Source organism: Candida dubliniensis, chromosome 1, assembly GCF_000026945.1.
Source record: "Candida dubliniensis CD36 chromosome 1, complete sequence".
NCBI lineage: Eukaryota > Fungi > Ascomycota > Pichiomycetes > Serinales > Debaryomycetaceae > Candida > Candida dubliniensis.
Genome location: NC_012860.1, coordinates 21,978 through 43,960, shown reverse-complemented (window position 1 = coordinate 43,960; position 21,983 = coordinate 21,978). Strand labels below are relative to the sequence as shown.

General features: G+C 42.0%; 12 protein-coding genes across 12 annotated transcripts; 6 read left to right on the top strand and 6 right to left on the bottom strand. All coding sequences in view use genetic code 12, as the record gives it.

The window, feature by feature from the left end:
* Positions 1-116: 116 nt before the first annotated feature.
* CD36_00180 (2-isopropylmalate synthase, putative) lies at positions 117-1,856 on the bottom strand (the record flags this gene model as incomplete). The annotated part of the gene is made up of 1 exon (XM_002416653.1): positions 117-1,856. The coding sequence occupies one exon, from the start codon at positions 1,854-1,856 to the stop codon at positions 117-119; it is 1,740 nt and encodes a 579-aa protein (XP_002416698.1).
* A 348-nt stretch (positions 1,857-2,204) lies between these two features.
* On the top strand, positions 2,205-3,476 carry CD36_00170 (pre-rRNA processing and ribosome biogenesis, nuclear localization sequence binding, nucleolar protein, putative; the record flags this gene model as incomplete). Its single annotated transcript, XM_002416652.1, has 1 exon — positions 2,205-3,476. The coding sequence occupies one exon, from the start codon at positions 2,205-2,207 to the stop codon at positions 3,474-3,476; it is 1,272 nt and encodes a 423-aa protein (XP_002416697.1).
* Positions 3,477-4,846: 1,370 nt separating this feature from the next.
* Positions 4,847-6,778, top strand: CD36_00160 (pH-response regulator protein, putative; the record flags this gene model as incomplete). Its single annotated transcript, XM_002416651.1, has 1 exon — positions 4,847-6,778. One exon carries the CDS (start codon positions 4,847-4,849, stop codon positions 6,776-6,778), a length of 1,932 nt encoding a protein of 643 aa, XP_002416696.1.
* Positions 6,779-6,839: 61 nt separating this feature from the next.
* CD36_00150 (cell fusion/morphology, Kelch domain-containing protein, putative) lies at positions 6,840-9,884 on the bottom strand (the record flags this gene model as incomplete). The annotated part of the gene is made up of 1 exon (XM_002416650.1): positions 6,840-9,884. One exon carries the CDS (start codon positions 9,882-9,884, stop codon positions 6,840-6,842), a length of 3,045 nt encoding a protein of 1,014 aa, XP_002416695.1.
* A 431-nt stretch (positions 9,885-10,315) lies between these two features.
* Positions 10,316-12,430, top strand: CD36_00140 (conserved hypothetical protein; the record flags this gene model as incomplete). The annotated part of the gene is made up of 1 exon (XM_002416649.1): positions 10,316-12,430. One exon carries the CDS (start codon positions 10,316-10,318, stop codon positions 12,428-12,430), a length of 2,115 nt encoding a protein of 704 aa, XP_002416694.1.
* A 5-nt stretch (positions 12,431-12,435) lies between these two features.
* Positions 12,436-13,104, top strand: CD36_00130 (n-(5'-phosphoribosyl)anthranilate isomerase, putative; the record flags this gene model as incomplete). The annotated part of the gene is made up of 1 exon (XM_002416648.1): positions 12,436-13,104. One exon carries the CDS (start codon positions 12,436-12,438, stop codon positions 13,102-13,104), a length of 669 nt encoding a protein of 222 aa, XP_002416693.1.
* CD36_00120 (cytosolic chaperonin t-complex protein 1 subunit theta, putative) lies at positions 13,101-14,723 on the bottom strand (the record flags this gene model as incomplete). The annotated part of the gene is made up of 1 exon (XM_002416647.1): positions 13,101-14,723. One exon carries the CDS (start codon positions 14,721-14,723, stop codon positions 13,101-13,103), a length of 1,623 nt encoding a protein of 540 aa, XP_002416692.1.
* A 77-nt stretch (positions 14,724-14,800) lies between these two features.
* On the top strand, positions 14,801-15,487 carry CD36_00110 (cardiolipin synthetase, putative; the record flags this gene model as incomplete). Its single annotated transcript, XM_002416646.1, has 1 exon — positions 14,801-15,487. One exon carries the CDS (start codon positions 14,801-14,803, stop codon positions 15,485-15,487), a length of 687 nt encoding a protein of 228 aa, XP_002416691.1.
* A 513-nt stretch (positions 15,488-16,000) lies between these two features.
* Positions 16,001-16,456, bottom strand: CD36_00100 (conserved hypothetical protein; the record flags this gene model as incomplete). Its single annotated transcript, XM_002416645.1, has 1 exon — positions 16,001-16,456. One exon carries the CDS (start codon positions 16,454-16,456, stop codon positions 16,001-16,003), a length of 456 nt encoding a protein of 151 aa, XP_002416690.1.
* A 91-nt stretch (positions 16,457-16,547) lies between these two features.
* CD36_00090 (conserved hypothetical protein) lies at positions 16,548-17,240 on the top strand (the record flags this gene model as incomplete). The annotated part of the gene is made up of 1 exon (XM_002416644.1): positions 16,548-17,240. One exon carries the CDS (start codon positions 16,548-16,550, stop codon positions 17,238-17,240), a length of 693 nt encoding a protein of 230 aa, XP_002416689.1.
* CD36_00080 (diphosphomevalonate decarboxylase, putative) lies at positions 17,233-18,387 on the bottom strand (the record flags this gene model as incomplete). Its single annotated transcript, XM_002416643.1, has 2 exons — positions 17,233-18,297; positions 18,349-18,387. 2 exons carry the CDS (start codon positions 18,385-18,387, stop codon positions 17,233-17,235), a joined length of 1,104 nt encoding a protein of 367 aa, XP_002416688.1.
* Positions 18,388-18,461: 74 nt separating this feature from the next.
* CD36_00070 (transcriptional repressor TUP1-homologue, putative) lies at positions 18,462-20,015 on the bottom strand (the record flags this gene model as incomplete). Its single annotated transcript, XM_002416642.1, has 1 exon — positions 18,462-20,015. The coding sequence occupies one exon, from the start codon at positions 20,013-20,015 to the stop codon at positions 18,462-18,464; it is 1,554 nt and encodes a 517-aa protein (XP_002416687.1).
* Between the last annotated feature and the right edge of the window lie 1,968 nt (positions 20,016-21,983).

Sequence of the window (21,983 nt, the reverse complement as noted above, 5' to 3'; positions counted from 1 at the left end):
GTGTGGGAACCAAACGTATGTGCAGGTTAGGGCTAAAGCCCTAAAAGTTGCACACTAGAAATTTTGCTGCCAAAGAGAAGTAGACAAATACCGGATCAAACACACATTTATTACTACTAAATACTTAATTCCTTTTTATTGATCAAAGTGTTCACAACACTAAGAATGGCTTCGATAGAGGCTTGTGAGACATCGTGGTTGATACCACAGCCCCATCTAGAGACTTTTTCGCCATTGGCATTGACGTATGATAATTCGATATAAGTTGCAGCCTTACTACTAGACCCACCTCCCAAAGAATGTTCTTGATAGTTTACGACTTCAAACAAAACACCGAATTTGTTAGAAAGGGCATCAATAAAGGCCGAGATAGGCCCATTTCCTTGACCTTTGATTGAAATGCCATTATTTAATTGAGCAACAATTTCTCTTTCATCGTTTTTATTCTTGGTGATTTCAAAATCCTGAATGCTTAAAGGAGCATTGACCAAGTACTGTTCGTTAAACAAGTTTACAATTTCCTCGACCTTCAATTCTCTCCCCAACAGATCAGCAGTGTTTTGCACCAAGCCCGAAAATGCAACTTGCAAGTGTCTTGGTAAGTCCAATCCCAAAGATCTAAGGATGACCCAGGCTGCACCCCCTTTACCTGACTGGGAGTTGACTCTAATCACGGCCTCATAAGTTCTTCCAATATCTTTTGGATCTAATGGCAAATATGGGATAGCCCATCTGTCCCCCTTTTGTTTAGCGAAACCTTTTTTGATGGCGTCTTGGTGAGATCCACTAAACGCACAAACCACAAGGGAACCACCGTAGGGCGATCTTGCTGGCACTGGGATCTTATTGCAACGTTCGCTGACGTCAATAATGCTCTCGATATCAGAAAAGTCCAAATTTGGTGAAATACCTTGGGTGTACAAGTTCAATGCCACAGTAACTAAATCAACATTACCAGTTCTCTCACCGTTTCCAAACACACATCCTTCAACTCTATCGGCACCAGCCAACATCCCCAATTCAGTAGCAGCCACACCACAACCACGGTCATTATGGGTGTGTGTGGAAACGATGATCTTTTCACGCTCAGTTATGTTCTGACAAAAGTATTCAATTTGATCAGCATATACATTAGGACTAGCAACTTCAACTGTAGCAGGCAAATTGAAGATCATGGGGTTTTCGACTGTTGGTTCCCAGACTTTTTTAACGGCTTCACAAATCTCAACAGCAAATTCCCCTGGAGTGTCGGAGAAACACTCTGGAGAAAACTCTAAATTCCATTCCGTATCTTGCATATTAGGGTCATCTTTAGTCAATGACCTCACTAACTTGGTGGTTTCAATTGCTTTATCAATGGCGTCCTGTTTACTCATGCCGAACACGACTTCACGGAATACGTCTGAAGTTGCCAAATATGTATGAATGGTAGCACGTTTGGCTCCCTTTACCGATTCGACAGTTCTTCTAATCAATGGTTCACGAGATTGGGTCAAAACTTGAATAGTTACATCATCAGGGGCGTTCTCAACGGCGTATCGAGTGAAATCAAAATCGGTTTGGGAAGCTGACGGGAACGAAACTTCGATTTCTTTAAATCCAATATCGATTAATTTGTGGAAATACTCCTTTTTTTCTGGGACTGACATTGGATCTGGCAAGGACTGGTTACCGTCTCTTAAATCGGTAGAAAGCCACCGAGGAGCTTTAGTGATCACCTTGGTGGGCCAAGTTCTATTGGGCAAGTTGATTTGTTTTGGTGGAGGGTATTTCTTTGAAGGGTCTCTAAGCATATTCTTATATTGAAGCTTAACTGGGGGTATTCTAGATACCCATCTTTGGAAAACCTTTTGCATTGTTGTTGAAAGAAAAAAATGTGGTGGTTGTAGTTGAAAAATTATCGAATCAGAATAAAAGTATATTTAATCGAGGTGAATAATAATATCCAGCCTCACACGTACCGGTGGCGGTGGTGTTATTGACACAAGAATGAGTCAATTCTCGCCGTAACAGGAATAGGTGGGTAGACTTCCTAACATGGAAGGTATGTGGTACAGCACTGAGTATTGCTTTCCTTTTTCATTTTTTTTTTCTCGTTTTTTCTTTCTTTTGCTCTCATCTCATCACAAGAAATTAAACATTTTTCGAAAAAAAAAAAAAAAAAAATTTGTGGTGGTACAGTTTTTCTTTACATCTAATCAAATATGGCTAAAGCATCTAAAGTCGACAAGAAATTGTCTAAGAAGAAAGAAGAAAAACCTGCTAAGAAGGTTGAAGAAGAAAGTTCTAGTGAAGAAAGCAGTTCTGAAGAAAGCAGTTCCGAAGAAAGCAGTTCCGAAGAAAGCAGTTCTGACGATGATTCGGACAATTCAAGCAGCTCCAGTGATGAAAGTTCCGATAGTGACAGCAGTGATGATGAAGAAGTAGAAAAGAAGGAAGAGAAGGCTGCCTCTGACAAAGAAGAGGATGAAGAAGAAAGTTCTGATTCATCTAGCTCTGAAAGCGAAGACGAAGAAGAAAAGGCTGCCTCTGGTGAAGATGAAAAGAAGGAGGAAGAATCTTCATCAGACAATGAAAGTAGTGAATCCAGTTCCGATAGTTCCAGTTCAGAAAGTGATAGCGATTCTGATTCTGATTCAGACAGCGACTCCGACTCCGACTCCGACTCCGAATCCGAATCCGAAAAAGAAGAAGAAAAATCTTCTAAGAAACGTAAAGCTGAAGAATCAAAGGAAGAAGTTTCTACTCCAGTCAAGAAATCCAAACCAGCTGCTGTTAATGAAGAGCCAGCCACTTTATTTGTTGGTAGATTATCATGGAACATCGATGATAGTTGGTTAAAGAGAGAGTTTGAACATATTGGTGGTGTTATTAGTGCCAGAGTCATTATGGAAAGAGCAACTGGTAAATCTAGAGGTTATGGTTATGTTGATTTTGAAACCAAATCAGCCGCTGAAAAAGCACTTGAAGAAATGCAAGGTAAAGAAATTGATGGCAGACCAATTAACTTGGATATGTCTACTGGCAAACCACATGCATCCAGATCCACTAATGATAGAGCCAAACAATATGGTGACAGTCAATCTGCCCTAAGTGACACCTTATTTGTTGGTAATCTTTCCTTCAATGCCAACAGAGACAATTTGTTTACTGTTTTTGGTGAATATGGTAATGTTATTTCATGCAGAGTCCCAACCCACCCCGACACCCAACAACCAAAAGGGTTTGGGTATGTTCAATTCTCCAGTGTTGACGAAGCCAAGGCTGCCTTAGAAGCATTAAATGGTGAATACATTGAAGGTCGTCCATGCAGATTAGATTTTTCAACCCCAAGAGATAACAGCAACACCAATAATAACAGAAGAGGTGGTTTTGGTGGTGGTCGTGAAAGATCTGCTACCCCAAGATCCGGTAACAGCACTCCAAGACCAAACAGGTCAGCCGAATTCAAAGGTACTAAAAAAACCTTTGATTAAGTCTAGTGTATAATAGTTTTTCTTTATCAATAAATAGCAGTAATTCCTTTTGTGCAAGCAAATTTTTTTTTTTTTTCTTGGGTTGGCATCCCTGTACCAACCTCACTATTGTTCGCGGAAAAAGGACAAGAAAAAAGAAGATTATAATACTGAAAACACAACAATCAACATTAGGAAGCGAATGTGACTAATGCAACAGAAAGCAAGATTGACTTGTCTTGGCTTGATCTCAACCGTTCCAAATGTACAAGTACTTAAATGTAAGATCTGGCACCGGAAAGATTAACATTAGACCATCCCTAGGTAGATGCCAGAACTGTCACGAGAGAAACATGGACTAGGGAGTGTATATCCGGATACATGGCCACCAATCTTGAGGCTAATCAAAAGCGATACAGTTTTGAATAATCATCTACATCAAGTATAATTTACAAGCATTAAACAGGGCTTAGTCAACAAACTCTATTTATCATCAGCGAACGAATAGGAAAAACCAAAATCCCGCAAATGCAAACTGTTCAGCACCACTGGCTCTCAATATTGTGTAATTACGTCAAATCCCCAAAATCCCCCCCCCTCCAAGAAAAAAAAAGAAGACAAACTAAAAAGATTGTGTTTCTATTGTGTGTGAATGTGTTTCTTCGTTCCGTCCCCTCTTTGTAAATCTCTCCTCCCCCCCCGTTTATAGTTCCATGCTTTTTTTTTCTTGGAATTCGGTTCCTATTCCTATTTAGCGAAATTCACTTAACCTGTTCCTAACTTTTGAAGCTTCGACAGTTGGCAAGTTTAAGAGATTGGTATGTAATTACCGTTGTACTGGGAACACCACAAGTGAAACTCTCATTAAGGTTCAAAGGATAGTTGTAAATTGTAACAATAGAAACAAAGAAAACTCAGACCCAGGGATTTCAAGGAGATAACGGAGAAAAAGAAAAAAACATCAGGTGAAAGTGAAAGTGTATATGCCTTGCTTCTGTGTTAATAGGGAAAAGCACTTACTAATAGCTATGTACACCTTCCCACGATAAACCAGCAGTCGCATAATAATAATAGTAAGTGGAATAGCCAAATAATAAATAGTATTTCTGCCAAATAATAAATTAGTCTCCACCAACTGCCTCAAAAAAAAAGAAAGGAAAAAGTTTATCAACCATTCTCATTCTTTCTTTTTTTCTCTCTCTAATACCTGAAAAAGAAAAAAACAACAAAAAAATTCCTTACTTTTCTTTCTTTCCATTTGATTAGTATTCACGATAGAATATTGCATTCCGTGCTTATAAACAAACTCACCTAGAAGGTAGACATCAGAAGAACCAACTTCCCCCCTTTTTTTTTTGCTTTTACTCTTATCAACCCCCTCCCTGTTAAGAATGAGACGAGCTGTATCGAAAATACTACCCACACCCAAACTATTCAACGACTCGGCCCATTTCCATTCTAGTTTCAAACTTGAATACAACTCGATTGATGATTTTTATGTGCAATTAGATAACCCCCATAAGGTTTGGCTACCAGGAGAAGAAATCTCAGGACAAGTTGTACTAATTTCGAAGAAGAATTTGGCAAATATAGTCATAACATTATCGTTGGTGGGGTTTATTAAAATAAATGCGTCGTCGCACCTGAAATTACGACCTTTAAAGCATACGTTATTTGACTATACGATCAAAATCTACGGTAAGGACGAAGACGAACAACCAGATTCGGCAGAGTTTAGTAATGGGCTTTTGAAAGGTGAGCATGTGTTTCCGTTTATTGTAAAGTTGCCCAACAAACGAGTGTTTACGTCGATTGATTTTGGTAAAGGATCTATTAACTATACATTGAAGGCGGCAATAGGAAACTCATCGTCATATGTGATACCAGCATCGCCTCCATACAACGACAATGCCAGCACCAGCAGTTTAACGAAAAAGAAAATCCTCCAGAATCCAAGCCATACGTCAGAAAAGGTTATCAGTCTAGTAAATCCTATAGATGTGTCGATCTTGCCTCGACCGAAACCGAAGAGACTAATCTTGAAGGATCCAAGAACGAGTTCAAGCAAAAAGTTGTCTCGCACGCAAACGTCGACATCAACGATAAATACCACTTCTTCTAATGAACACGACCATTCGTTGCCAGAGGGTGCCACCCCTGAAGATTCAGACCACAGATCACTAAAATCGATAACTGTCCCTACAATCAAAGCGATTTTGGAAGTGCCGCAACGTGGCTATTTGCGAGGTGAGCTGATCCCGATCAAGCTTTCCATTAGTCATTTAAGAAAAATACAAGATTTTAATGGTATTATAATAACGTTTGTGCGAGTTTGTCGTTTGGATAACGGTCCTGATGGTGTTGTTGAGTCATTTAGAAAAGATCTACAACAATTGATACTTCCGTTGTATGTCGATCCTGTTACGTTCCAATCGGAAATCAATTCGTCGTTGCGAGTCCCTGCCGATGCCTTCCCGACCATTATAGGGTGCCCGTTGGTTTCATTCCAGTACTTTGTCGAAGTCCTTATAAACCTTTCAGGGAAATCAATTGCGTTGGATTCCGATGTTGATGCTCGCGCTAAGGCCAACCCGCAAGCCGCCAAATCGTCGCTGGACAAGTTTAAGTTTAACTTTGATTCTACGCAAACAGAAAGGTCTACATATATCAATACCGATAGTTATAAGCGACTGAAGAAGTTCCTACAATTGACAACGGAAATTTACATTGGCACACATCGTCTGTCAACTCAACAAGAGGAACCAGAACCGGTACCGCAACTAGAAGAAACAGCATCCCGCAGGTCGTCGTCAATGGCATCCAATTCCAATTTATCACCAGCAATATTTTCTACCTCATCGCCGCATTCACCAGTGGAGCACCAGTATGGAGGTGCCATCAACTCGATTCCTGAATCAGTCGCAGTTAGTAATTTTACTCCGCCTTATGAAAATGTGGTGCCGCTGTATGTACCACCCGAGTTTGTGTCTCATTTACAGACCCAATCCGAGTTATCAGAAAAGGAAAGAATGAGACAACATGAAAGCAGTCTCTTGCCATCGGCACCACCTGGCGTGGATGATGATGAGCCAGAACCGATGCAGCAGCAGCAGCAGCAAGCTAGTTCTGTGAGTCCAGTTAATATGCCCTCGACTCAACATGGGTTTTTGTTTTTCACCTACCAGAACGCCAGCACCTCACCACAAATTCCATTGGATGATGATTTGTACCAGGAACCAGTTGATTCTGCGCCCAATTATTTGACAGTGAATAATGACCGTTTGATAGTCCCCCAGGATAATAATTCAAATTCAGATAGTTGAAAACATTGTTTTATTAGTATTATATAAAAAAGAAATACACACACACACACACACACGTAAATTATTGATTTTGAGCTAAATAAAGTTGTTTTTGCAACGAAGTGACATTGTCTTTTAATTGATCTCTCTCCTGTTTCAATATATACAAGTCAGCTTCCAAATCCTTGATCTTCATATTATAGTGAGCCGTGCTAATAACGTCTTCATCGTCGTCCTCGTTATTAAGCTCGTCAAGGCCAGGACTAGCTTCGCTTTGCTGGTATTCATTGACAACAGGAGTACCGTCACGAGACCCAAGTTTTTTGCTGCTGGCTTTTTTATAAAGTTTCAACTCGTTATTTTCTTTAACCAATCTTTCCATTAGAATTCGTTGACTGCTTAATTCTTCTTGGTTCAATTTTAATGCCTTGCTGGTGTTGTTGACAGATTGTATGGATTCACGGTAATTTTCTTCCACTGTCTTTAATGTAGCAACTTTCTCTTGTAACTCTTTCCTGAGGGATTCGATTTCATGAGAAAACGTTTCTTCGTTTTGTTTACCAATCTTTAACAAGTCGTCAACTTGCAGTTGTAATTTAGCAACAACAGGGTGGCTTTCAGGACGAATTACTGGGGGAGGAGCAGATAAATCACGACTGGAACTGGAGGAGTGTTTTTGGTTCCACAACGACACTAAATTGCCCAATTGTGAAGAAATATCTTTTCTTGACTTTGCCGAACTCAAAATAGACCTGTCGTCATCCTGGAGTTCAACTTCGCCATCTGATAAATCATCGTCATTATGTATGGCCTTATAGTTTTCAAATTCTAAAGACAAGCTTTCAAATTTACTCTTCCAATCGTATATTTCTTTGTGTAAAGCCTCTTGGTCCTTGACTTGGTTTGTCAATTTATCGATTTGTTCTTCTTGCACTTTGATGACTTTTTGGAACTTGTCTAGTTCGCCAATTTGGTGATCCATAAACGGCTCAAACTCAGCAAACTGGTCCTTTAGTTTTAAGTTTTCTTGTTCCAAATAAAGCAACTTGTTGTTCAACTCCAATCTTTCCAATTTGTATCGGTTCAATTCGGAAATATTTGTTGCCGTTTGAGGCTGTTCTGGATCCCATGCACTTGGGTCGAGGGATGACTTTAGTTCGTTGATGAGAACATCTTTTTCTTCAATTTGTTTGGTATAACTTTCGGCATCACGTTGTTGAGATTGATGCAACAATGAGTTCTGGCGTTCCAATTGCTCGATTTTCTCTGTTGCCTTTTGCATTTGTTCTTTGGTGGTGGCCTTGAGCAGGACCAATTCATTGGTTAATTCGGAAATTATCTGTTTAACTTTTCCATCCTGGCGAGGTGCAGCCTCGGCTACTGGTTCAGCATGAGGTACTGGTTCAGCCACTGGTTCAGTTGCAGCTACTGCCACTGGTTCAGGTACTGGCACACCCCCACTATTATCATCATATCTTGGATCAAGCGACCGTCTTCTGAATGGTTCATCTTCAACATGACCGTTAGCCACTTCCTGCTCAGGAAGTGGGTGTTGGTTCAAAGACGTTGTATCGTATGGTGCATCTTCGTCGACTTGCGAAATAGTAGTTGAAGGCAAGTCGACCTCAACAAAATTGTCGTCACCTCCTTGTGTTCTTTCTGGGGATGGCGAGCCACGAGCTGAAGCTTGTGGGGTTGCAAAATCCTCGGGTCCACCAGAAAAGCTTCTGGCATGGCGGTCATAGCCTTGGACATCATTTCTTGCAGAAGCAGCCGCTTTTTTCGGTCTGGTGAGTTCTTCTTCGTAGGAAACGACTGGTGGAATTATTGTAGGAGCACCAAGGAAATGGTCTACTATATTCAAATCCAATTCATAAACCATGGTTCCCACTTCTTCGCCATTGAATGACTCATACGTTTCAAAGTTGTGCGGGTCGCTATCAACATAATCATTCTTGTCGCCTCCCATTATAAGGATTTTATTAAATCTAGGCAACAATGTCATTGAGTGACCGCATCGTGGGCCTGGCCCATTCTTTTCGGCTGAAGATTGCAACACCGACCATTCAAGGGTATGCAAATCCAATACATACAATGAGCTGTAGATGATTCCTTGGAAATCGTTACCACCATAAACATACATTCTGTCATCAACAACACAACTTGAATGTTCGTTCACTGGGGGCGGGATATCACCGGTGGTTGTGACCTGGGTCCAAGTATCGTTGGCGGCATCAAATACCCATAAATCGTTGGAAACCTTTTCGTTATTGTAGACCCCACCAAACACGTATACTTTGTTTTTATACACCGACATGGAATGGTTGGTCAATGGTGGAGGCTTAAAGTCGTTGACTGGTTCAACCAATTGCCACGTTGCCTTGGGGGATTTAAACGAGTTCAATTCGAAATAATACAAATCGTTGAACACGTCGTTTTCCAATTGGCCGCCAAACAAGTAGAGGCGTGATGAGGTGTTGTTTAATGATATCACGCCTATAGTATGACCGTATCTCCCGTTGGGCTTATTCAAAATGTGGCTAGGAATGGTATACTTGTGGTTGTTGATATTGAACAAGTAAAAGTTGTTATCGGGGAATCCGTTGGTGTCGGTATCGACCGTATCACCCCCATAGACAATAAATGCGTTCCCGCACAAAACAGCTGCGTGCCCGACTCTTGCTGGAGGGTTGTTGTTGTTGACCACTTCGATATTTTCAGCCACATAGTTGATGATATCGCCTTCGTGGTTGATTTGCGGGACAATCTTCCATGTATCACCAAACACCGACCCGTCTTTCAAACCGCCCATTAAGAACAACTCATTTTTTTCACTGGCAATAGATGCGGCTGCGTGTCGGTACCTTGGAAAAGGGGAATCAAATAGTTTAAACCGGTTCCATGGATTTGTCACCGACAAGTTGGCGTGAGGGGGCGGGCGTGAGGTGTGGGTTGGTTGGGTAGAGATCAGTGGCATGGTTTTCTGGTTGTGGTGCAAAATGTTGGAAAACCTGCTGATGGATTTTCGGTTTGCTGAATTGGTAGATGATGAAGATGAAACTGTAGTGTCAGCGTCCAGTTGATGGTCTTTTTTCTTTAATTTACCACCTAACTTAAAGCGAGCCATAAATTTGATGTTGTTGTTGGTAAACAAACGAGGAAAGAAAAACTTGTATAAATTTTCTTCTCGTGAGAATGTTGATGGAAAATTTCACAAGAAACAACAAATTGAGGAGAAAAAATAATTAAACAATTTTTTGTTTCTTTTAGAAAGGAAGTTATAGTGTTGTCAATGGAAAAGGAAAGTGGGAGGATTTAAAAATTGGATGACTTACAGGAATAGGGAAATAATTGTAAATTTATATAGAATTGTGTGGGAAACAAAATAAACTTCCTAGGGGTATAAGTATTTGACACAAAGGAAAATGATTTGCCTAAATAGGAAATCATTTTTTAGTCGTAGGGAATATGCTTGATTGGGTTAAAATGTGTGGGAAAAAAAAAAAAACAACATCAACAGGAAAAAAAACTAAGAATTGTTCAACCAACAACATCTAAATGGACTCGCCAACGTATGACCCCACGATTCATCTAAATAAGATATTTAGTTCTCCCGATACGTTAGATGAGCTACCACAATTGTTGAACCACGTGTCGGAGTATAAGCGGCAATTGACAGGAGAGATTAACAAGTGTATGGGGAGGTATGAGGAAGTGGATTTGAAGGATGATATATTAAATCTTACAACGACGATTGGGGATATCAAACGGGAATCGACCCTGACAAAGCAGACGATTTCTCAAATGACCAGCTCGATTCAGCGATTGGACTGCACCAAGAAGAATTTGGTGGTGTCAATGACGTTACTTAAGAGATTACAGATGTTGGTTAATGTGAACAACAAGTTGAGTTCGATATTGCCTAGTCGCAACTATAAGGAGATCTACCTGTTGTTAGGGGTTATAAAAGAGTTGTTACAGTTTTTCCAGCCCTACAAGTCGATAGACGAGATTAACCAAATCAACCTTATGGTTGTGCACACGCAGAACAAGTTGATTGATGATATTTTTATTGATTTTGAGGAGTACAAAAGCAAAGACGAAGAGCAGTTGTTGTATGGGGCGAGAATTTTGGAGTTGATTGATATAAAGTATAAGGACAAGTTGCTTGCGTGGTTTTACAACTTGCAGTTGCAGGATTTGAAGGAGATTTTCAGTGGCGAGGCCGGGTCGTTGGATAATTTGAATCGGAGGTTTATTTATTTCAAGAATATCCTAAAACAGGTCCAGCAGTACAAGATTTTTCCATGGGACGTTTCCGATGCCATAACGCAAGAGTTTTGTAAGATTACCAGACAGGATATATCAAAGTTGTTGTATAATTCGAAAATCGAGTCAAAAACTCTTTTGGATAACTTGACAAAGACGTTGGAGTTTGAAAAGTCGTTGAATTTGCATAACGAGATTTCGCTGGTGTTTGAGCCGTACTTGTCGATCTGGGTGCATGAGCAAGATAAGTATTTGAATTCGAAAATGTTGGAGTTTTCGGCGGTGTCGCAGTTACCGCCTGAGTTGGAGGATTTAGGGGCTAATGTCCCCAACATTGCTGTGTCGTCGACTGAGTTGTTTAAGATTTTTAATCGGTTATTGTCGCACATTACCAAGCTTACAAATGGGGAGACAATTGTTGATCTAGCGCGGGTGTTTAATAAGTACTTGCTTGAGTATAACCGAAGGGTGTTGCTTCCTATTTTGGCGACAGACGATTATAGTGTTGAGTCGTTAAAGTACTTTACGATGTTGCTAAATACGGGAGACTATATTATCAATAATATTGAAGAACTTGCAGAGAAGACGCAAAAGATGACGAAGCACACTATTGCACAATTCAACACTGATGCGTTTTACCAGTTGATCAACAAAAGTATTTCCAGTTTATTGCTCAAGATGTCGATAGATTACAAGCCGTGCTGGCGTGAGTTTTTCAATTTGGATTGGGGGCAGTTGGATTCCGTGAATGATATTTCGTCGTACATGAACGATTTGAAGGGCAAGACCAGCGACAACTTGAAAGTTATTCTCCCGCTTATTATCAGGGATAGTTATGTGCGTAATTTTAACGACAAGTTGGTTGAGTTGTTGGTAACGACCATAGCCAATAACCTCAAGTTTGTTAAGCCGATGACTGCGACGAGTGTTGAGCAGATTCTTATGGATGTGTCGTCGTTGAAGGAGCTGGCATTAAAGTTCCCGTTGTATTCGATTAAGGAGGTTTCAAAGTCGTACCAGAAGTTTGTCAATAGCCATTTCCGGGAGTTGGAGTCGTTGCTCAAGTTGTTGATGGTACCTGTAGTTCCGGTTGAGAATGTTATTGAGAGCTATTTTGCGTTGATTGGCGACAAGTCGATTAGCAATTTTGTCAAGGTGTTGAATTTGAAACGGATTGATAAGGCGCAGCAGTACAAGTATGTGGACAACTTTAAGTTGCAATTATCTGTAGATGATGGGTCGGTGACGAGTTGTGGGTTGTTGCAGAATTTAGAGGATGAGGAGGAGGTGTCACGTGCCGCGACCCCGGATGTGCGGTTGAATGAAAAATTTGAAACACATGTGAGCAAGATAAACGAGAACTTTAAAAATTTTGGTAAATTTTTCCGTAAAGATGATACGTAGGTTTAATGAAAGTTGTGAAGATTTGTGGGATTAAGAGCGTTGAGGCAGCGAAGGTTGCGATCGACAACGGAGCGAATCTCTTGGGGTGTATACTAGTGCCCAATCGTGCACGAACGATAGACCATGAAGTGGCAAAACAGATTTCACAGATGATGGGCCATAGGAAGCCGCCAAAGTTTGATGCGAGTACGCCAACTGAGCATTTTGAGTTAGTTTCGCAATGGATAGTTGAGAATGGGCCGTTTTTAGTTGGTGTATTTAGGAACCAGCCTAGGGAAGAGGTGTTTCGTATTGCAAGGGAGTTGGGGCTTGACTTTATCCAGCTCCATGGGCTGGAAGATAAGCTAGAGTTTGTTAACCTGGAGTTTGGGATAATTCCTAGGTATGTGGTGCCAGATGAGATGGACCTTTTAGGGGAGCAGGCGCCGCTGTTGATGCAATGTGTGAGTTTGCCGTTGCTTGATTCTGAGGCTGGTGGTGAAGGGAAGGTACTTGATTGGACGTTTATTGAGAGGCTACCTACAAAGGCTCTACTTGCTGGAGGGTTAACGCCAGAGAATATACCAACCTTCCAAACCATTTTAGGGTATGATGTTAGTGGTGGAGTTGAAACTAATGGTGTTAAAGATTCGTCGAAAATTATAAAATTTATACAAAACGGCCATGCCGCTTAGTCGTCCTGATCCCAGTTACCTGGTCGTGGCTGTTGCGGCATGACGGGGCCACCGGCTCTTTTAGCCATGATTATTTGATCTATAGAGAGGATAGTGTTTGTAGCGTCGACTGCCAAATCAATAGCAGATTTTTTTGTAGACAAAATGTCCAACACGCCAGTGTCAGAAACCTCTCCTGAGTCAATATCAATACCAGCTGTAAGCCCAGCGTCGGTGGCATGTGCAGCATGGAGTTTACTTAAGATTTCTGATGAGTCGTGGCCCGAAGTTTCGGCCAACACACGAGGAATCACTTCGAACGCCTTGGCAAAACTCTTTATAGCTAATTGTAACAATCCAGGAGTGGACTCGCCATAAGCGGTGATACGTTTCATTAACTCTATTTCAACAGCACCAGCACCAGGCAACAATCTATTATCTTTGATCAATCCTTTGATGGAGTTTACGCCATCGTCGATGGCTCTTTCGATATCGTCCAAGTTGTTTTGGGTTGCGCCTCTAACGACGATGGTGGCAGTTCTGGAACTCGACTCATCTTGTCTAAAGATTGTGACTCTGTCGCCACCAATTTCTTTTGTTTCGATAATATCGATTTCACCCATTTCGTCGGGTGTTGGTGCGCCCAAACGAGGCAAAGGTGTAGCGCCACACACTTGGCAAATCCGTCTCAAGTCGAATTTCGATGGCACACGCAATACCAAGATACCGTACTTGTTGAGGTAATGTAAGGCCAACTCGCCAACACTAGATCCGGCAACAACCACTCTAACACCTGAATCGTGGATTTCCTTACACAATTGGTCCAACTGTTGTTCTTCACCCTTGGTAAAGTCGAGCATTTCTTGGGCGTTATGGAGGAGCACTGTACCTTTGGTTTCGGTGGTGGAGATGTCGATGGGGTTGGTAAAGACGACGACTTTGGATTTGCTGGTGTTTTTGATGGTGCCTTCGGGTTCTCTGGGGAACACCATTCCTTTGACGACTTGCGATTGGGAGAGCGATGCGCCCATGACCTTGACCACTCTTATATTGTCGACATTGAACGACCCGTTTTTCATAACCAACTTGACGGCATCAACGACGAGTTTGGCGATGGTATCTTCGACGCCGTACTGTTTGGCGGCAATAACGGGTTTGACGGCTTTGAGCAAGTCTGTTTCAAATGATTCGACTTTTTCAACGACCAACTCGTCTAATGTTTTCATGACAAACTTGTTGGCCAAGTTGAACCCTTGGATGATTTCACTAACGTTTAAGCCCAATGTTAATAGTTTTTCAGCGACATTGAGGAACTCACCTGCAAGGATGATGACCAAATTTGTGTTGTCGCCCATTTCGAACTCTTGTTGTTTTGAAGCCTGGATCAAGATTTTGACTACGGGGTGGACGATTTCCAATTCGTTAAGCATGGTGGCGGCATCGTTGGTGATGAATTTCTTGCCCAACTTGTTGACGATGATCTTGTTTCTTCCGCTTGGGCCCATTGATGTGAGTAAGATGGAAGCGATTTCACGAACGGCCTCGACGTTTCTGATGATGGCTCCATCGGCATTGGAGAAGGATGAGTAGCCTTGTTTGAATAGACCAGAGTTTGGTGCTTGTGGTAATTTCAACGACATTGCAGAACAAAGAGAAACAGAGAAAAAAAAAAAAAAAAAAAAAATTTTTTTTGGTGTGTGTGTTTTTTTTTTCTTTGATGTTCTCCATGATTAGGCTTCACCCAGGAATAAAACTCATACGCCCAGGCATTAGTTCTGGGGCTTTTCACTTTTCTACGAGGGCTATACGATCGTCGTTATGGACTATACCTAATGTGTTGACATATACGCGTATTGTGGCTACACCGTTTATTGGGTACTATATAACTACGGGCCACTCGACTGCTGCGTTGCTGTTGTTTACGTACTCGTGTGTTACTGACTTTGTTGATGGGTATATTGCAAGAAAGTATAATATGAAATCGATTGTGGGGTCAATTGTTGATCCGTTGGCGGATAAGTTTCTTATGACGGTGTGCACGTTGTCGTTGGGGTACGTTCATGCGATTCCGCCGGTGATAGCAAGTATAATTATTGGGCGCGATGTGATGTTGAGTTTTATGTCGTTTTATTATAGGTACAAGAGCTTGCCAGCTCCCAAGACGTTTGATAAGTTTATTAGTATTGGCCAGATCCCAACAATCAGTGTACATCCCAATATGTTGGGGAAGTTGAATACGGCGTTGCAGATGGTGTATATTGGGAGTTTGGTATACCGCCCGATTTTGGAGGGCGTTGTTTCTGCGGGGGTGTATGATGGGATGGGAATGGTTGTGGGTGCCACCACGCTTCTAAGTGGGGCCAACTACTTGTTTAGCAAAAGTTCATGGAGATATGTAAGATGATGGGGTTGTTGTGGGAAAGTAGCATGGACTTGACTTGGTGGGGTGAGTAGTTGATTTTGGTGAGGACTTTGAGGTAGAAGAGCACAAGCAAGGGGGAGTTTGTGTGTATTGCTCTATAGATACAGAACCTGCCTACGTGGGTGTGGTTGAACTTTAATAGAAAATGATAGAACCATAAGAGTTTGGTGGTTGGTTTGGGGGTGGATTGTAGGATTGTAAGACAGTCTAGGGTAAATTGTTGCAAAAATGGGGTGAATGGTGGTTTGATGCGAGAGAGAAAGATAAAGGCAAGGTGGGTGTGGTGGGCCGATGTGTGGGGTAAAAAGTATTTGATGATATTGCAGGTGGTGTGTAGGTTGTAGTGGGTGTTGGTGGATAGTTGGTACGAGTAGTAGTCAATGCCGTAATCTGCCAAACTGTCAATAATTTCTTGATCGACGATATCCAATAGTCCATCCACAATTGCCTGTACACTCTTTCCTGTTCTTCGTTTGTGCTTTACTATTGCTAGGGCTAGGGATAGCATTTCCTTCTTAGTCTTAACCAAACTCTTTGTCTGACGGTGTTGCCAAAATAGTATTTCCCCTTCCATTTTTTGCACTGGAAAAACACCGTTGAGTACATCCACCCGTGCGGGTCGATGTCGTTGTACATGAACACGTACCAGTGGGACCACACCCATTCCCAGTTAAAATCAGGTAGTGGGTAGTTTTCGAGGGATATGGGGATGGATAGGTGGTGGTTGGTGATGGTCTGGTAGTGTGAAGGGTCGATTATGGGCCATAATGATTTGTGGGAGAATAATGGGATCCCAAAGAGTTTGATGCCACGTTCGTTTTCAACGATAAAGTCAAACTGGTATGGCGTGTGGGAGATAGACTCGTTGAATGAGGTAATCGCGGTGAAGTCATCTGAGTGTGTACGCAAATGCTCTGATAGCTGGTGTACCAATTGGTCTTCCAATGGCATGCTTGTAAAGAAAAATTATTTTATTTTATTTTTTTTTTTTTTTTTTAGAGAAAAATCTCGACAGACCTTTTTTTTTTTTTTTTTATCAGCAATGAACTTCCAAGCACCATTTGAACAACCGTTATTTGATCAAGCTATTATTAGGGGCGAGACAGGAGAGTATATTGAAGAGGATAGGACCAAGAATGCTGGTGTTGCATTTCATAACCCGTTTGATGTCAACTCGTACCCGATTACTAATCCTCCGATATTTGATTCGACCATGACAGTTCCGTATACTACAGATGGGGTTCCGCGTCGAAGAAGGATCTCGATATCGAATGGACAGATAGGCCAGATTGTGAGCCATGAGGCGTACTTTGCTGAGGATTCGTCGTTGGATGTGCCACCAGAATTTGAGAGCAGACCACAGACGTCGGTTATTGAGCTGGTGGTTGAGCCGCCAGCAATGCCCACCGAAATTGCTGGGGTTCCGCCGCCAAACCATCAGTTGATCTACAATAATGAAGTCATTTATAATCCTGAGAATGGGCCTATACCCGGTACAGCCGCATGGAAGAAGGAGCGGTTATTGGAGAGGAATAGGATAGCTGCGTCCAAGTGTAGACAGCGGAAGAAGCAGGAGCAAGTACAGCTCCAGAACAATATTGCCAAGATGGAGAAAGAGTTGAAGAAGAAGGATGCGAGGATTGATGAGTTGGAGTATACAGTGGAATTACTAAAAGCAAGTATAAAAAGCTGTATAGAAGATGGCAACACCGAGAGGTTGAAACAGTTTATTTAGGCAACCCTTTATCGTTGATTAATGAAATGTTTGTTTGTTGTGGACCGTAGCCAATAGATGTTTGGATGATACGTGAAACGCCGGTGGTTTGTGTTTCGGCCTTGTAGTGGGTTTTCCAACCTGGAACGTGACCAAAATGTTTGTAGAGATGGGCCAAGACTTTGTCTTGGTTGGATTCGTCGTAGTAGATGACTGCATTTGGACCAGCATCGAATGTGTAAGCACAGATAACTCCATCACGATTAATCTCTTCCGCCAACTTGATAATTTGCTTTGATGTATCGTTGAGGTAGAAGATTGGGGGGTAGGAGTCTAAGCATACTGCGTGGAACGAATTGGAATCTTTCATAGTGAGTTCAGCGAATTTGGGAAAGTCCTTGGCAAGGATAGCACTTTTCATTTGGTCAAAGCGGCGGGGGACAACTTGAGAAATACGGTGGGCAAACAAGTCTGAGGATTCGACGGTGGCCTGCATTCCTGTAGTACTTGGTGTATCCTTTTTATCGTCGCTGACAACTAAGATGACTGCTTTGAGGGTGGGCCAGTGGTCTAATGGAGCGATTTCCACTGCCTTTGAGTCCTCACCATCGTTGGAGGTTCCCATTTCCCAGGCGACGAACCCGCCAAATAAGGATCGGCATGCCGACCCCGAACCTTTACGGGCGATCTTCGACAATTCCGACATGTCCTGGGGCAATTGATAAAGCTTGGCTATGGCTGTCACCAACGCAGCAAACCCAGCAGCAGAAGAGGCTAAGCCAGCAGCAGTTGGGAAATTATTTTCCGAAACGATGTGTAACTTCATTTGCGATAATTTTGGGGAGTCTGGTGTTTCAATTGACGCACGCAAGTTTCTCAAATCGGCCAAACACGCTTGGGTACGTGGAGTGTCAAGTGATTCCAACTTTCCATTGAGCCACAATTGGTCTTTTTCGAATGATGGGGAGGCTGAAGCGGTTGTCAATGTACGTAAATCGTCTTGGGATAAGGTGACGGAGATTGACGAGTTGGTGGGTAAGTTTAACGACTTGTCGCGTTTTCCCCAATACTTGAGGGTCTAAACTGGTTAGTAAAACGAGCGGAAAGGCATGTAGACTTTCTTACATACGGCGATGTTGACGGGAGCAGTGACTGAAGCGGAGTACATTGGTGGACAAACATGAAAATTTTTTTATTCTTTTTTTTTTTTTTTCTCGCTAAACAAAATTATATACTACACACTTATTTTTTCGACCATTTCCAGATTCTGGCTTTGCAGTCGCCACTACCAGTAGCAAAAATACCTTCTGTGCCCAGAGAGTTTAAGGAGACGGCGACTGAGATCACGGAGTTGCGGTGGCCTTGCAACATTAACAATGGGTTGCCAGAGGCCTGGTCCCAGAAAATGACACCACGGTCTTTGGAACCAGATAAGATGTATTCGTTGTCGGGGGTACAGCAAACAGATAAAACAAAGTCTTTGTGGCCAATGTAGGTTACGTCGCAGGTGGATTTCTTGTCGGTTTTACCTTCCAAGTGCCATAACTTGACGGTTCTGTCTAAGGATCCAGAAGCGATTTGTTCGCCGTTGTTGGAGAAGGCGACGGAGTAGACTGAATCTTCGTGGCCGTTCCCGTTTTCATTACCTGAATCTAAACGTTCTACCAAGAACCCTGTAGTTGAATCCCAGACTCTAACTGTTCTGTCTAATGACCCAGCAGCGATTAATTTCCCGTCTGGAGACACGGCGACTGTAGTTACGCCATCCTCGATCGACAATGTTAAGGAGCACTGGGAGGATCTCAAGTCCCAGATTCTGACGGATCTATCGCCTGACCCAGAGACCAATCTATCGCCATCAGGGAAAAAGTCTAATGAGTAAATGTCTTGTTCGTGGCCTCTTAAAATCTTGATGATTCTCTTTGTAGACAAGTCCCAGATTCTAATCAATTTATCTTCAGCGCCTGTTGCCAAAAGGTTCCCGTCGGGGGAGAAACAGACTGATCTGATGTACAAGTCACCAGAAGCAGGGGCGCTATCATCTTTGTTTTCGTTGGATGACTCGTCGATCAACTTGGCAACGAGCTCACCTGTAGTTACGTTGAACACCTGGGTGGTTTTGTTGCATCCGGTAGCAATGAACTTGCCGTCACGGGAAAATCTAACACAGCAAACGACTGATGAGTGGTCTAAAGAGTGAACCATATCGATATCCAAGTCTTTGGAGAAGGCGGGGTTGTACAAGACGTAGTATTCGAGATGTTGTTTCTTGAATTCGGGGTTGGCTTTGGCAATGTCCAAGTCTTGTAAGAATGGTGGGATTTCCTTGACATGGTTGGCTTTTTGAGCGGGGTTGACAATGTACTGGGACTTGTCGATAATGGATAACGCTGGGGCAGCTGGTACTGGTGGAGCAGGAGGAGGAGCAACAACTGCTGAGACTGGGGCGACTGATGGTGGTTGTGCTACTGGGGCAACTGGGGGTGGTGGTTGGGTGACTTGGTGCTGGAACCCATTTTTCATCTGTCTATCTCTAGTATCTAATTCATTTTTCAATCTCAATATCTCTTCCTCGTAAGCCTCCTTGATTTTTCTGTGGGCCATTTCCAACTCGTAGACGGTTTGACGGATTTGTTGCATTTCAGCAGTTTGTTGCTGGTACTTGTTGTCATAGTCTTCTTGAACTTTTTTGAAACTGCTTGCCTCGCTGGAGGCATAGTCGAACTCGGTCTTGATGGCATCCAACAACTCGGTTAAGCGTTGCTGGTGCTGGGAACGTTGTGTGTAGATGGACATGATGTTGAGCGTACAGACTTGAACGTTGTTGGAAGATTTTTTGTTGATGTTTTCAGCAGGGGGTGAAAACCGAGAATGAAATGTGACAGAATAATAATTTGCGCCGATTTCTTCAAGTCAAAAAAAATGCAAAGTTTACGGGCAAAATTGGAATTGGTAGGGGCACGCAAAAGCCAACCAGTTTATCAACAATGAACAATTGAACTGGAGCTATGACAAAACGTATAAAGTAGATGTAACAAGGTCGGGGTGGCAAACCTCCTGAAAGTATAACCTAGTTTGTTTGACATCTGTAGGACTCGACATGTGCAAATGCTGGTATGGCAGAGGTAAACATAAACCTACAGCAATTGTGGGACGGTAGTTGTATGGGCCAGGAATAGTCAACAAAGGATTGGTTGATAAGTGGTCTTCTCATTATAGAAATGTAGAGGTTCTTGTGAGAATACAGTATCTGTTGCTTTTTGGTCTATTTTTGTGGAGAAACTATACCAAAAACACACAAACAAACTACTCTAGGGGTAGATCGAGAACCAACCCCTTGGCTGAACTCAAATACATACGTAAATGACATTGCGTCCGTACAAGCAATCATTTGTAGAACTAGCATCCGTAGAACATCCTACATCCGCAACAGGGGGGTGACAAGCACCCCCAGGAAGAATAACTTGATTTGGATTAGACATACGTTTTAGAAATGGTGCACGACCTATGATTAACCCAAAAAAAATGTTTCATCATTTGAAAACAATTTATCGCAAACAAATGGAATAGAAAGCACACATGTTGGAATGGCAATGTCACTAGAGCCAGATCATGTTGAGGAATCGTTTGGTGGGTCTACTACTCAGGATGGTCACTTGCTGGATATCTCCCAGAGTATCAGTAACCAGGTGGGATTACGATATACTTGAGTTCTACGTTTAATGTGAATAGAGTTTGTGTTGGGAGTTTGATTGGCCAGCACGATTACATGGGCAGCCCTATTAAGTTTGAGGATAGTTTTACACATTTGTTGAGATGGGAGATGTGACGCAAGACTTGTACCTGATCGATATGGAGAGTGTTGAGGCTGATACGCTCAACGGGGCACGTCAAAACTTATATTCCTAAGGCAATAAATATGATTGAGGTTAGTCACGATCAGGTGATGATAAGGGTGATCTTAGAACAGGACAAGCCAGTCCTGGCAGAGGTGCCATTATATTTATAGAGAAGTAAAACACCTGTTTTATAAGCAAAGGATAAGGGGTTTACTCATCGAATGGGGATACTGTTCATTTTGGGAAATTTTGCGGAGAAACAGGATCGAAAATACACAGATAAATTGTTCAAAAATGAGTTTTGATCTTAACAAATATGGAACAGATCAATTGATTAGAAGTTAAAAGAAATCCACTCTAATTGATTAAAAGCAAACACGTCTATTTGCAAGAAAACAACAAAAAATCAACTGTATTTGATTTATATATCAATCTTAAAAACGAACAATTCTAGTTGATTATTCTCCAACTCAAAACAAACAGCTCTACTTGGCCTGTCTATAAACCTACAGAATAAACAACTATATCAGGCTCGTATATCAATCTAGAAATTACAATGGCGTTTTTGGTTGGCATGTGAAGCTACAACAAATATACTCAAACGAACTACTCTAAACGTTCTCTCTACACCTGTATTGCATCCGTAGAAGTTCTCTCCACACCACTATTGCATCCGTACAAGTTAGACATCCATAACTCTGTTGCATCCGTACAAATTGTCATCCGTAACTGTGTTGCATCCGTACCAGTCTTCATCCGTACAGCATCCTGAGGGGGTGACAAGCACCCCCAATTTTCAATAAGCTGGGGCATCCGTACGGTTCGGTTAATTGGTGTGTACACTTACCAGGCAATACAAAAGGAAAAACCAACAACTAAAAAAAAAGACCAGTAACAACAACTACTCTTCACCAGAAGGGGGCCA